The following is a 12,056-nucleotide window of genomic DNA, read 5'->3' on the forward strand; positions in this document are numbered from 1 at the left end:
CTAACAATGTCATTCATCACCAGCCATTATGCCATACACTGACAGTTGATGCAACTTGGATTTTCCCAATTCAATCTGCAATAGAAGAGGGCCCCGGCTCTAAATGTGATCTCGTGCGCATAAAGTCGATCGATCGATACATTAGGGTTACCTAATCATTCTATCCTCCTTTTTTTCAATATTCATCATTTGACGATGAGGTACATTTCATAGGATGGTAGTGCCATTTTGTCTCTCCTCGCTAGCTAATCTAACAGTGACTTTATTTTCTTTCTTTTTGAAAAATTTTTTATATCTATTGCCTTCAAAGAGTCTTCCATGTCATGAAAATTATTCAGGATATTTTTTTCAGTACCACTATAGAATTGAGCTACTGATTATATGTATTAAAAACATGGACTCTAAGTTGATGATGACCTTTTCTTAGCATGTCGCAGACCACGCGAAACAGCTTTAAACGGAAGTCGACGAAGATCATAGCTTAAAGTTCAGGACTATCGAGTGAACGAACTCCCACTTCAAGCAACATTGCAAATCACTGGCTCAGTCCAATTAGGCATGGTCAAGTTTGAAAGATTTTACTGATGGTTGGGCAAAGAAATATAAGAGAAATAAATGACTAATAAGCAATATGTCTTATGTAGACAAAAATAAAAAGGATATTATTAGAACCATTACCTTAAAATATCTACTAAGAACCGTCGCTGAAATGATAATGACATTTTCCTACCAATAAAAGCCCTGTCAAATATGTATTGATGGCGATAAAATGTTTCAGTAGTCATTCATATTGACTTCCAGTGTTTTCCCCCTCAACCCAACAAACCGCTGCAGGAGTAACCGATATATAATTTAAGGAATAAAACAGCACTATTGGATGATCAAAAAAAAAAAAGAATAGGAAAAGGCTGCATGACAATGCCATCAAGCAAATACAATCAGCAACCTTAGCAAACCTTATGGAAGGCCTTTCCAATTATATGTATAGTTTTTAGACATCTCTTGATGGAGCTGCTAGATATTTCACAGATCAATCAATGCTCTGGACAATAACTCTTGCAAAAATCTTAAGGTGGCTTGCGACTGTTTTTGTCTTTCTTTAAAAAAAAGAGAGAGAGAAAAAGTTGTGAAGAACTAAAACATTGAAGAACTCCCAGTATTCCATTCCAAATACCAAACAAGCATGAGCAATTTCATGAAGCACTATTTTACTAATGGATGCAGCATCATCTAACTGTCTTTCACATAAATGCAGCACAATCAGTTACACTGACATTTAATACTAAAATTTCAACATACATTGCCTAGTCTATCAATTGCTGGAGCAATTTCAAGAAGCTAATCAAACAACTTTAGAAAGATGCCATGTTTCTATTTATGAATAACATATTCTGGTTATGTCTGTGCTAACCACTCAAAAGGCAAGACGCAAGAGGCTATTCCATATTTCTATATAGAGAGGCAGCATTTGGCATGCACTTTCCCCATACATCAACTATTTCCCATCTGCATCACCTATATAAATCCTAATCCAAAGCCTTTTCTTAAGCTTATAGCATGATTATATACAGTACATCCAGCAGTCTCTTCTTTTCAGGAGGTTAGGAATGCTGCATGGGACCTCCATTCTTGTATAGCTGAACGCAGTGAATGATTCGGGAGTATGGAGGTATGAGAAAGCTTAAGTTTGGTAACAGGAGATATCTGATGTTTTCCAAGCCATGCTTTGATTGCTCTGCATTCATATGTATATCCATCAGCAGCAACATAGGGGTCATCCATTACTTCCTGCATAGAGACAAAGATGATCCTTTGTTTTTTGGAAAAGGACACAGAAAGAACCAGAAGACCTGTATTAATGTTTGAAAGTTTTACCTGTAGGATGGGACAGAGATAGTGGCTAGGTGCATAAACATTGCACTGTCTCAACTTAAAACAAACATTTGCCATATATATAAGTTCTTCAAGTTCTGGCAGAACCTCCAACTCAAGATCTGGCCTATCCCTGCATCTTAGTCTGGAACACTTCAATGCAAGCTTTGCTAATTTCTCTGCCTCCACAAGTGGCCAATCTGATATTGATTTGTCAAGAACATCAGGGAAAGAACCTCCTCTAATTGCATTCTCTACATTTAAAATAAGTCCTTTCGGATGTTTTGCAGTCAGCAATTGAAGGGCAATGATTCCCAAAGCATACAAATCTGACTTTGGTCGGACCGTGCCAGTTCGTTGATATTCAGGATCCATGTAATAAAGTGTACCAGCAAGAATGGTTTCTCTGTATTCTGTGAGACCATCAGGTACAATATCTGGCAAGAGTTTTGCCAGTCCAACATCACCAATCTTGCTTACATAATTCCGATCTAACAAAATGTTTCCAGGTTTCAGATCACGGTGAACAATAGGCTCAGGCTTGGTTCCATGTAAAAAAGCAAGTCCACAGGCCACTTCAAAAATAATTCGAAATCGGATAAACCATGGGAGTGGCTGTTTGCCCTCCCTGTAAAATAGCTGATCTTCCAGGCTCCGGTTCTCCATGTATTCATATACAAGACACCCACTCTCAGGGCAGACTCCAAGCAGTAAAACCATATGGGGATGACGAAGTTGGCTAAGAATTTCGACCTGTATAATATTTGATATAAACAACATTATTTTCTTCTCTTCCACCAGGCTTATGAGGGCAAGAAATGGTCAGGAAAACAAAATCAAATAAGTTAGGCTTTACATCTTATTAAAATAGTACTCCAAAAATGAAGAAAGGAGAGAAAAATTTTTGATGGCAAATATAGCTTATTAGTCAATTAAACAGAAACTCAAGAATTGTAGCCTTGTAGCATACCTCTCTAAGGAACTCCTCTTTCTTGTCACCTGCATCCTGCCGAAGAACCTTGACAGCCACTGGGGTGTGGTCAAGGTTGCACTTGTATACATCACCATAACTTCCTTCACCAATCTTCTTGGCATCACAGAAGTTATCAGTCGCAACCTCTATTTCATTCCTTGAGTACCTTCGGCATCTCTTGTCATTTGAAAGAAGGGCATGCACTACTCTTGATTTCTCTGACGACATATTGCTGGCAACAATTTCTGCTTTATGTCTGTCCAAAGCCTCTTTTGCAAGTAATTGTCTTGCTTCCTCAACTTCTTTAATGACTTCCGAATGCTTGGCCTTCTCTTCTGCTGCAATCTGTTTTAATGTTTCCTCTCTCTCTAGCGCATCTTTCACTTTCTTTGCCTCCTCAGAGCATTCAGCAGAAAGCAAGTGGACCTGCAACATGCGACAATATGAATTAGAATGTAGAGAAATGAAGAACAAACCTGAGGAAAGGATGAATTGGCAGACATGAACGAGGGTGGTGAAATAAATGTTTGGGGAAAACCAATTTATGAATGAGTAAATGGGAAAGAGAAAAGAAAGAACATCTATATACTCAAGATTCCGGTATAATAAATTGTTTAAAATATGCATTATAGTCTAGAAATGGCCCAATTTAAGATGTGGTCAAAGTTTATGTCAAAGGGGTCAAAAAGAGGAAAGACAAGCAAAAACTTCTACAAAAATAAAAAGGTAGGAAAAAGACAAATTCTAAATGAAAAGGGCCTAGAATAGGAACGGCTGGCAAAGTTGGAATCATGAAACAGGAGAGAAATCTGTGAATACCTATCCATGAACATGAGTGGAAAACATAACATAATTGGTCCTTCTGCCTTCATATGATAGTGTATTCATATTTTTGCAAAAGTCAGGAGAAATAAAAAAAATCCAACTTTAAAGTCAGGGGCAATAAAAAGAAATCCAACTTTAACCTTTTTCTTAGCATGGACCAGATCTTCACATGCTCGGTTGTACATTGCAAGAGTATTCTGTAACTCTTTCCTCAACTTTACTACTTCAGCTGGAGCTTCGGACTGCATAGATTATCTAAATTAGCAAATGTTAGCATTATTCTTAAAATTAATTTATCATCTAATATGTTGTACCACATATTGCCAAAGAATTATTAAGACAAAAACTAAAAATTAAAAACAAGACTTAGTATAATACTAGTCAACAAGCAAGATGAAAAAAATTCTTCAAGCTGCAGCATAAAAACAATTCATTGACCTCTTTTGTGGAGTGCGAAATCACAAAAGGAATGCCTTTGAAAGAAGCCATAACATCATATTTCCTCCATGTTTGGGTATTGTTATCCAAGTTTCCCTGACCTCCAGTACAAGGTAATAATGGTGCTTTTTCTGAATTTTGGCGAGCATTAGTAGAAGAGCTGCTATTGCTGCGGGCTTGAGAGTGTGAACCAACATCTATCTGTGCTGATATATGGGATATTCCATTACTTTCCGAACTAAGTATAGATTGCTTATCAAAAGTATTGTTCATTCTCATTCGATCAAATGATTTGTGACTAGTTGTTTGTATTAGCATACTAGTACTTAGCCCTGCAGGAAGAAATTATCCAATCATGATATATTCAGAGATGCAAGCGGAAGGTTGTAACAAACTAAAAGTCAGAAAAAAACATTTGCAAATACCATCGTTGACTGATTGATAAGCAAGTTTCATAGTGAGCTTCCGCCGTGACACGACAAAAATATTGCAAGAATTTGGGGCAGATTTCAGGATAATAGTCGGCACATTTGGGTCCTTTATAATCCTATAAAATAGCAATTAGAAAGAAAACATGTCATTTCCAGGAACTGTAAGTGAAAGCATAACAAGAGGAGAGGGGGATTAGGACATAACACTAACAGCAAATAAACAAGAAGAACTAATGTGCTTCAGTATTGTAGAGTTAACAGTTACTGCAGATCAGCTAAGTATGCCAATACCATCAGTTATTAGTTAAGGTGACAAAGATCTGATTCAACGATGGCATCAACATCGACTCAGGAAAATATGAGATTTAGGCATCAGCTATTAAAAAAGAGAAATTTCAGGTCCAAAAAAATGCAGGGAATGGTGCTTTAGTGTTAATATGAAAGATTAAAGAGCAAAAGTACCTAAGTGAAATTCCAGAACAGTAAAAACAGAATTTTTAACCTAAAAGCAGGGTGTGATATGGGGAAGGGAAAATATACCCAAAGAAATTCTTTTTTTCAAGGGAATACAACAAAAGAAATTAAATGACAAAATTATTACAAGGGAAAGCATGAAGAAAACCAGAAATACTACTTTAATAAGAAGAAAATAATCACTTGTGAAATCTTGACTTTAATGCAACTGACTTTATAAAGAGTCTCTACTTGTAAAACATGACGCTGCTAGTGTCAATAAGAGTGGAGGACTCACTGACTCACCAAACAGCAAGATTTTGTTTCCTCTTGGTTTCAATTGAACTTGGATGTGAAAAGTAGAGTTGCACTTTTGGAGTTTGAGTGATTGTTAAAACCAGTTGAAGCATCAATAAATAGCTACAAAACCAGCTTATAAAGAGAAGCACTTAAGCAGCACATGGGCAATCGTCTATGCAGCAAAGATCATATATTTATGTATTCTTGCAATCAAGGTTCGCCGTACCGGTACCGGTCAGCGTACCGGTGGCAGCCCGGACCGGTACGAAACCGGTCCGAACCGGTGGCGTACCGGTCCGAACCGGTGGCGTACCGGTCCCGAACCGGTGTCGTACCGGTCCCGAACCGGTCCGAACCGGTACGGAACCGGTTCTTCAACAATAATCTACCGGTACTGGATTCCACGCTGATCCGGTACCGGTCCCAGGCCGGACCGGTACGTACCGGCCCGTACCGGCCGATACGGACCGGTACGGCAGACCATGCTTGCAATTCTAGCAAAAGCATGCTCATAAGCACACTAAAGGAAGCCAAACATCACCAAAAATAATCAAAGGAGATGTTTGCACGAAGCTTTCCTCACCAATATTGCCAGAAAAAGGAGTATTTTTTAGTCAATAAAAGTGATAAGATGGGCGTGATAGAAAGCTTGTTTGACAAGTTAATGGCAAGACGAGTAGACAGGTGCGCAAACATGCCACCAGCGTTAATACAGTCAGAAAAGGGGTGATCGAAGGAAGGATAGAAGAGTAGCATGGGTCTCGGTAACTTGACCTTCAAAACCTTTTATCTCGCCACCATCACACCATTGTTCGAGGAAGATGGATTGGGATAAAATATAGACTGGGCTATGGTAGAAGAATTCTAAGTTAACACTACTCTTAAGATACTGGAAAGTAAAGAATAAAGTAAAGCTAAGGTAAAATAAGATTCTTTAACATGGATAGCGAAGGGTGCATCGTTGAGTACAATTCCACTTATTTATACTAAGAAATAGAAACTGCTCATTCTGATGGTTGCTATCCACCTCTGACCTCCACTCCTGGCAATTCTGATAACTGATATCAGTTATCTTCCCACTACGCACGTTCGTTATTATGGTCGCTCTGCATCAACTATCAAATCAATAATCATATTTTATCAACCTTGGCTTATCCATATATGGTTTACATTGGTCGTCTCTCGTTATTTCGGCCTACACTACGAACTTTATATTTGAAAATATCTTTAAGAACGATTCGATCACCTCGGCCTATTCCTTCTTCCAACCATCCGACTTCATATGCCTTGAGTTGTGGATGATCACGGTCAAGTCTTGATGTTTCAGTCTGCCCATTAGTATCATGGCTAAATTTTGCCTCTTTGACCGATACCTCCACTTTTAAATGGAATTTATGGTGGCCGAACCTTATCCAACCCAGTAAGGGTCACATGACTTCCATCTACCTTTACTCCATCTAACCTATCCATATGGCGCTTACTCACAGCCTCCAACTAGGTTGTTGAGATGGGGTGTAAATAGAAAAGTCATCTGGGATGGCTTAAATATATGTATATAGACCAAAGAGAACATACTATTGATGGGTCACTAAAGCTCATTAGAAACCAAAGATATTTGGATGAAATTGATGAGCATGGATCTGTTGACACCTCCATTTTAGAGGACTCAGACTAAGGTGGGAACTATGTTGAAGTAGAATTTGTAAATCTGGTCCACAATCATTAGGAATAAAGGTTGATCATTATCATGAAATATTTATACATCAACTACAAGTATGGCTGAAAGAGAATTGGAGGGATGGTTTTCTATAGAAAGATGGATTTCACAATAACAAAAAACATGTGTATAGTGGAGCAAAACCCAAAAATGGCAAATATAACAGAAGAAGAACAAGATCCTACAAAGATATGAGAACAAGACCTTACAAAACAAGAACAGTATTAAAAATGTTTAAAGCAAAGCCAAGCAACAAGATGATGGAGAATGAAACAAGAAATTATAATAAATCAACTTCAAAATAGTACAAGATGTGACGCAGATGGTTGTGGCCTCTCTGAACATAAGTTTGCAAAAGTTAATTTTGAGTTAGGGATAACGTGAAGAGTTTTGAAATACAGTGAATTGGTTGGAAGTTTATATAGGTCTGAAAAGACGGGTTGATCTGCTCCATCATGATAGTAGATGAGGGATGGACATTATTCCAGTAAGGACATCTATTAGGTTATCCGTCCCATAGACACAAATTCGCAAGGGTGATCTGTCAGAAATTCTCAAAGAAAGTTTGAACTCAGTTTCACTTATTCTTCTGGAAAACAAATGCTAAGGTTTCATATATGGCAAAGGAAGTGTCAAACAAATCTCCTAGGATACTTTGATGCTTTTTTCTAATGCCCTTCCATTTACTAAGTTGGTAGACAATGTATTGATAATTAAAAATCAGGTACTTTGTAGCTCTTCCATAAGGCATGATTAGATACCTTGCACCACATTCTCTCCATGCTTCATTCTTTTCATTGCTACTACAATGTTTTATGTTACTTGTCGAAAAAATTTAATTTTGGCAAGTCAAGAATTGCAACCAAAAGAGCACCCAAACGCCAATTTATTTGCTACCTGATGCTGGGTGCATGGCAGGAGAGAGTGGATGAGAGATTAAAAGAAGAATGAATGATATCTTTTTCATAGTTAAAGATAGCATAATGAAAAGAAAAGGAAGAACTTTCTTAATAACAGATTTTCCATCTTTTCTTTCCCCTCTCTATGATTCCAGTCTCCCAACAACATCAGAAAGTACTGCGCTGTATCTCCATATAATATAATAAGTCCCACCCATCTATTCACATTTTACCTAATTTCAAGCTTCTCTAACTTAATTATTTTTTAAACTACCTAATTTCCAGCTTCACAAACTTAACTATCTTTCAAAATCCTGAAACTGGTGAATCAAAACTCAGTTATTATTCAAGCCCAGTTGACAATTGTATAGACTCTTGCTGATAAATATATAGTTAGGAAAGGAAGAAAGACAATTTGAAACAAATTTCTTGCAGAATTATGCTAACAAAGGAACCACACCTTCTGATCCAACTAATGGCAGAGGATCCCAACACCAAATTCTTGGTGCCCGAATCTGAAACATATCTCAGTAGAGCGGCCGCAGGATTCTCTCCATCCAACACCAAAGTCTCAACCTAAAGAACAGAGCATGCTCGATCTTGACTCTCAGAAAGATCAACAATCCTACCTTTACGAATATTACGAGAGCAAGAGACCAAAAAATCTCACATTTTTGGTGCCGCAGAGCCTCTTAAACGGGACGAAGACTTCTTGGGACTTCAACTTGAGATCACTGATGTACATCTCCACCACCTCGCGCTCCATTCGCTCAATTGGGACACGCTTTCCGGCTGCAGAAGAGAACCAAAACAAAGGGTTATCGGGTCTTCGATTCGATAGGGACGAAGAAGGAGAAGAGAAAAGGGGGAGGGGGGGGGGGGGGGGGCTCACAGGGGGAGGGGATGTAGGAGACGGGGGAGATCACGTGGAGGAGGAGGACACTGTGGGCGTGCGGGACGAGGTTCGCCGCCGCCCAGCGGACCGCACGGCGGCTCTTGCCGCCGCCGCACACAGCGATGGCCACCGTCGCGGCGGCATCGCCGGCGACGCCCGCCATCCGCCGCCGCTAGAAGAGAAGCGGAAAACGAATACGGGGGCGGGGAGGCGGCTGGAAGGGATTGGCGAGGAGGCCGAAGGTGGTTTTCTTTCGATTGGGGTCAACCGTAAGTCAACCGGATGAATCAAGTTTCGTATTTGAGACCCCAAGTTTGAATTACTAATTATCTTCTGGTTCTTATAATATGTTTCCGATAAATACCGCAGTAAACCATGTCGGTCTAAATTACATGGTAAAAAACATACCATATTATATCACTTTGGTATTGATGTCCGATATAAATAACTCGAAAAAAATTTATATTATATTAATACTACACTAATATAGCATCGTGTGAAATTTGGCATCGAGATGACGAATCTTACCGCAAACAGTCTCGAAACAGCAAGATCTAAACTCTATTTATTTTTAATTAAACTTAAGATGAGTTTATTTAAAATTTAATATTTTATATCTAAATTAAGCCTATCATCAGCTCTACTATGAATATATAAATAAAAGTATTTTAGTTTCTAACCACAAGTGATGTCTGATCTTCGTGTAGAGACTACAGATGGTTTAAACTCCAAAAAAAGTTAAAGAAATTATTTTCAACTCCCTATATGAACTAGTAAATATTTTTTGAACGCTAATCACGAGTTCCCAGAAAGATGGCGAAACCATTTGTGATCTCCGGATAGAACTCGGCTTCAATGCGTGGAACTCCATCTCAATATATTAACAAAAAAATTATAGTGCAAATTACAAAAAAAAATCTTCTAAGAGTAAGAGATAATTATACTTATGTCCGGCGGTTTTTGTAATTTAGTCAAATTATATTTAGGTCTACTGATTAATTGTTAAATATTTAATGCCCAGACACAAGTCTCATCCAAAAACCACAAGATGAATGGTACTGTTCATATCTGTCATGATGCCCATTAGCTTGACGTTATATGTTATTAATTAAGCAGATGCCTTGTGTTTATATCAACATCAGGTCAATAAATATTGATTTGTAATATTATATCTATGATTGGTCTTCACTGGCATCTCTAACATGTGGTTGAGGAACTATCTGGGAGCCTTCTATTTTAAATTTCTGAGATTATCCAAATATCCACAACTCTCTGTGGTGTAAAACATGCATGGTAGAAGATCTACAAACCATTAGCCTCACTGTGCGTGCAAACAAAATTAGAAACCGCATAGAATATGGCTCGAGAGTTGCCACTAGTGATGCACAAATAAAAAACAAAAACATTTAGTCACCAAGAGCTAAATAGCCATCACGAACATGAACGCGCTAGATTTTTTTTTTTTTGATAAAATGGATAATTCATCTAAATCTCATATGAATACATCCAATGGAATTGGAAACCAAAACATTTGGAAAAGGGATGGATACATTCACACTATTAGTCCACACCACATCGCCAAAGTGCGCTGCCAGAAAGGATGCAACCCAATTTGCCGCTTTATTAGTCCACAATAGATATGAGTTGTTTGAAAGGACGTACAACCCTAGCACATTGCCAAATGGTCCCCATCCCCAACCTGCTCCCAGATCCAACCAATCATTGGAGCTGAATCCCTTTCTAGGTGAATGAAGTCCGCTTGCAGGTAAAGCTCGCATAAATGGTGTCTGCCTAGGCTGCCCTCAACTCAGCACTAGGCACATTGACATCGTGAATCCGACTCCAACCAAGAATGAACAGGTGAGAATCCAGACCTCCGAGCACCTCCACTAATACCACCATCACTCACACTACCATCAAAATTTACTTTGAGGAAGCTCGAGATGAAAGCTCCCATGAGATGAACCGCATCCTAGATTATTATTTCTTCACCACGAGTGCTTGGTGGCATTCAAGGCATTGAATACCTCAAGAGATCAGCAGCTACCCATCTAGGTATTAATTCTCTAACAACGTAAACAAAAAATAGGCCTGGAATTATCATTACTTAGATTGCATAAATACCAGTAGATGTTACAATTAATTGAGCCAAGAGCTCAGGACAGCTTGACTTTTAAAAATATGCAAATAAAAGCAACATGACTCGATAGACTCCTACCTCACCAGATTAGGAAACTTGAGAATTATCAATCAGATTCGGATCTGTTTCCCAACTCTGTAAGTATATTCTTTTTATTAACAAAAAGGAAGTCGTCAAAACTTGAGAAATTTTTGCATAGTTTTCTGCTTTGAAAGGTATACCTTCCCTTCTTGCTTGCAATTTCATTCTGTTGCCAAAGATGGTGAATGCGACAGCGAAATCCAGAACCCTCGTCAATACTATCTTGCCAGCTATCATGTTGTACTTTTTCCTAACAATCCGGGAGCAGCTCCATTGTTTCATCGCATGGGATCGCCGGTGTTGACCAATCCAAGTTTGAACCTATTTTAAAGAGATGACGTACCGTGTTAGAGATGCAGATCAGATCAGCATTTAAATAACAGAGATGACCAGCCATTAGATCTAGTCCTACTAGAAACAACACCTTCTTGGTCCAAGCCCGAGAAATTATATTCTGCCACCAAGTGCACCACGCCAATCACCTCGGCTTGTTTCTGTGGGCCCACCGAAACGAGCCGAGGTGATTGGCGTGGTGCATGCCATGTTGGTGCATGCAGAATATAATTTCTCATTCAAGCCCTTATGCTATTTTAGCAATTTTCTTATCAGTCCAAACACTCGGACATTCCAGCTAATAGTTAAATAACATTGTTGCTGCTGAGGACTGACTTGACCCTGATGCCGAGCAGGGGAGATGCTGAAAGGCTCGGTGGTGAGCAGCTCGGATCGCACGAAGCAACAGTTTGGAATGGATGGTTACGTCTGGGGTCCTGGTACGCAGCCGAGCTTTGACTTGAAACAGCAAAAACGAACTTGCCCGAGTGTATTGAGGATCCTCCAATGCCTAAGTCAGAAAGATACTCAGAGAACAAAGGAGGTTCTTGTGGGTGACAAACACCCTTTAACAAAAGAGTTGAATGAGAAAAATTAGCCTTCAGCAGTGTATTGTTTTACCTCTAGAACATCCTTACGCTTGTATCTGCAGCACCTGCCTGCACATTTACAGAAACAACTCCACTATAGATTGCAAGT

General features: G+C 38.9%; 1 protein-coding gene across 1 annotated transcript; it reads right to left on the reverse strand.

Moving 5' to 3' along the window:
• Positions 1-1,191: 1,191 nt before the first annotated feature.
• Positions 1,192-9,119, reverse strand: LOC103709628 (U-box domain-containing protein kinase family protein). Its single transcript, XM_039130604.3, has 9 exons — positions 8,801-9,119; positions 8,579-8,700; positions 8,369-8,484; positions 4,534-4,655; positions 4,109-4,440; positions 3,811-3,912; positions 2,843-3,271; positions 1,876-2,625; positions 1,192-1,788 (listed from the first exon to the last, which is right to left on the reverse strand). The coding sequence occupies exons 1-9, from the start codon at positions 8,964-8,966 to the stop codon at positions 1,594-1,596; spliced, it is 2,334 nt and encodes a 777-aa protein (XP_038986532.3). The 5' UTR covers positions 8,967-9,119; the 3' UTR covers positions 1,192-1,593.
• Between the last annotated feature and the right edge of the window lie 2,937 nt (positions 9,120-12,056).

Source organism: Phoenix dactylifera, chromosome 12 (genome assembly GCF_051530095.1).
Source record: "Phoenix dactylifera cultivar Ajwa chromosome 12, Ajwa_hap1_PhDact_Kaust_v1.1, whole genome shotgun sequence".
NCBI lineage: Eukaryota > Viridiplantae > Streptophyta > Magnoliopsida > Arecales > Arecaceae > Phoenix > Phoenix dactylifera.

Bases quoted from the DNA above. Each gene is read 5' to 3' on its own strand.
- LOC103709628 (XM_039130604.3), bottom strand. From the start codon at position 8,966: ATGGCGGGCGTCGCCGGCGATGCCGCCGCGACGGTGGCCATCGCTGTG. The intron at 4,656-8,368 runs GTGTGGTTCCTT...GCTATTTTATAG, and splicing joins GCCATTAGTTGGATCAGAAG to GATTATAAAGGACCCAAATG. The intron at 4,441-4,533 runs GTATTTGCAAAT...TTCTTCCTGCAG, and splicing joins TTATCAATCAGTCAACGATG to GGCTAAGTACTAGTATGCTA.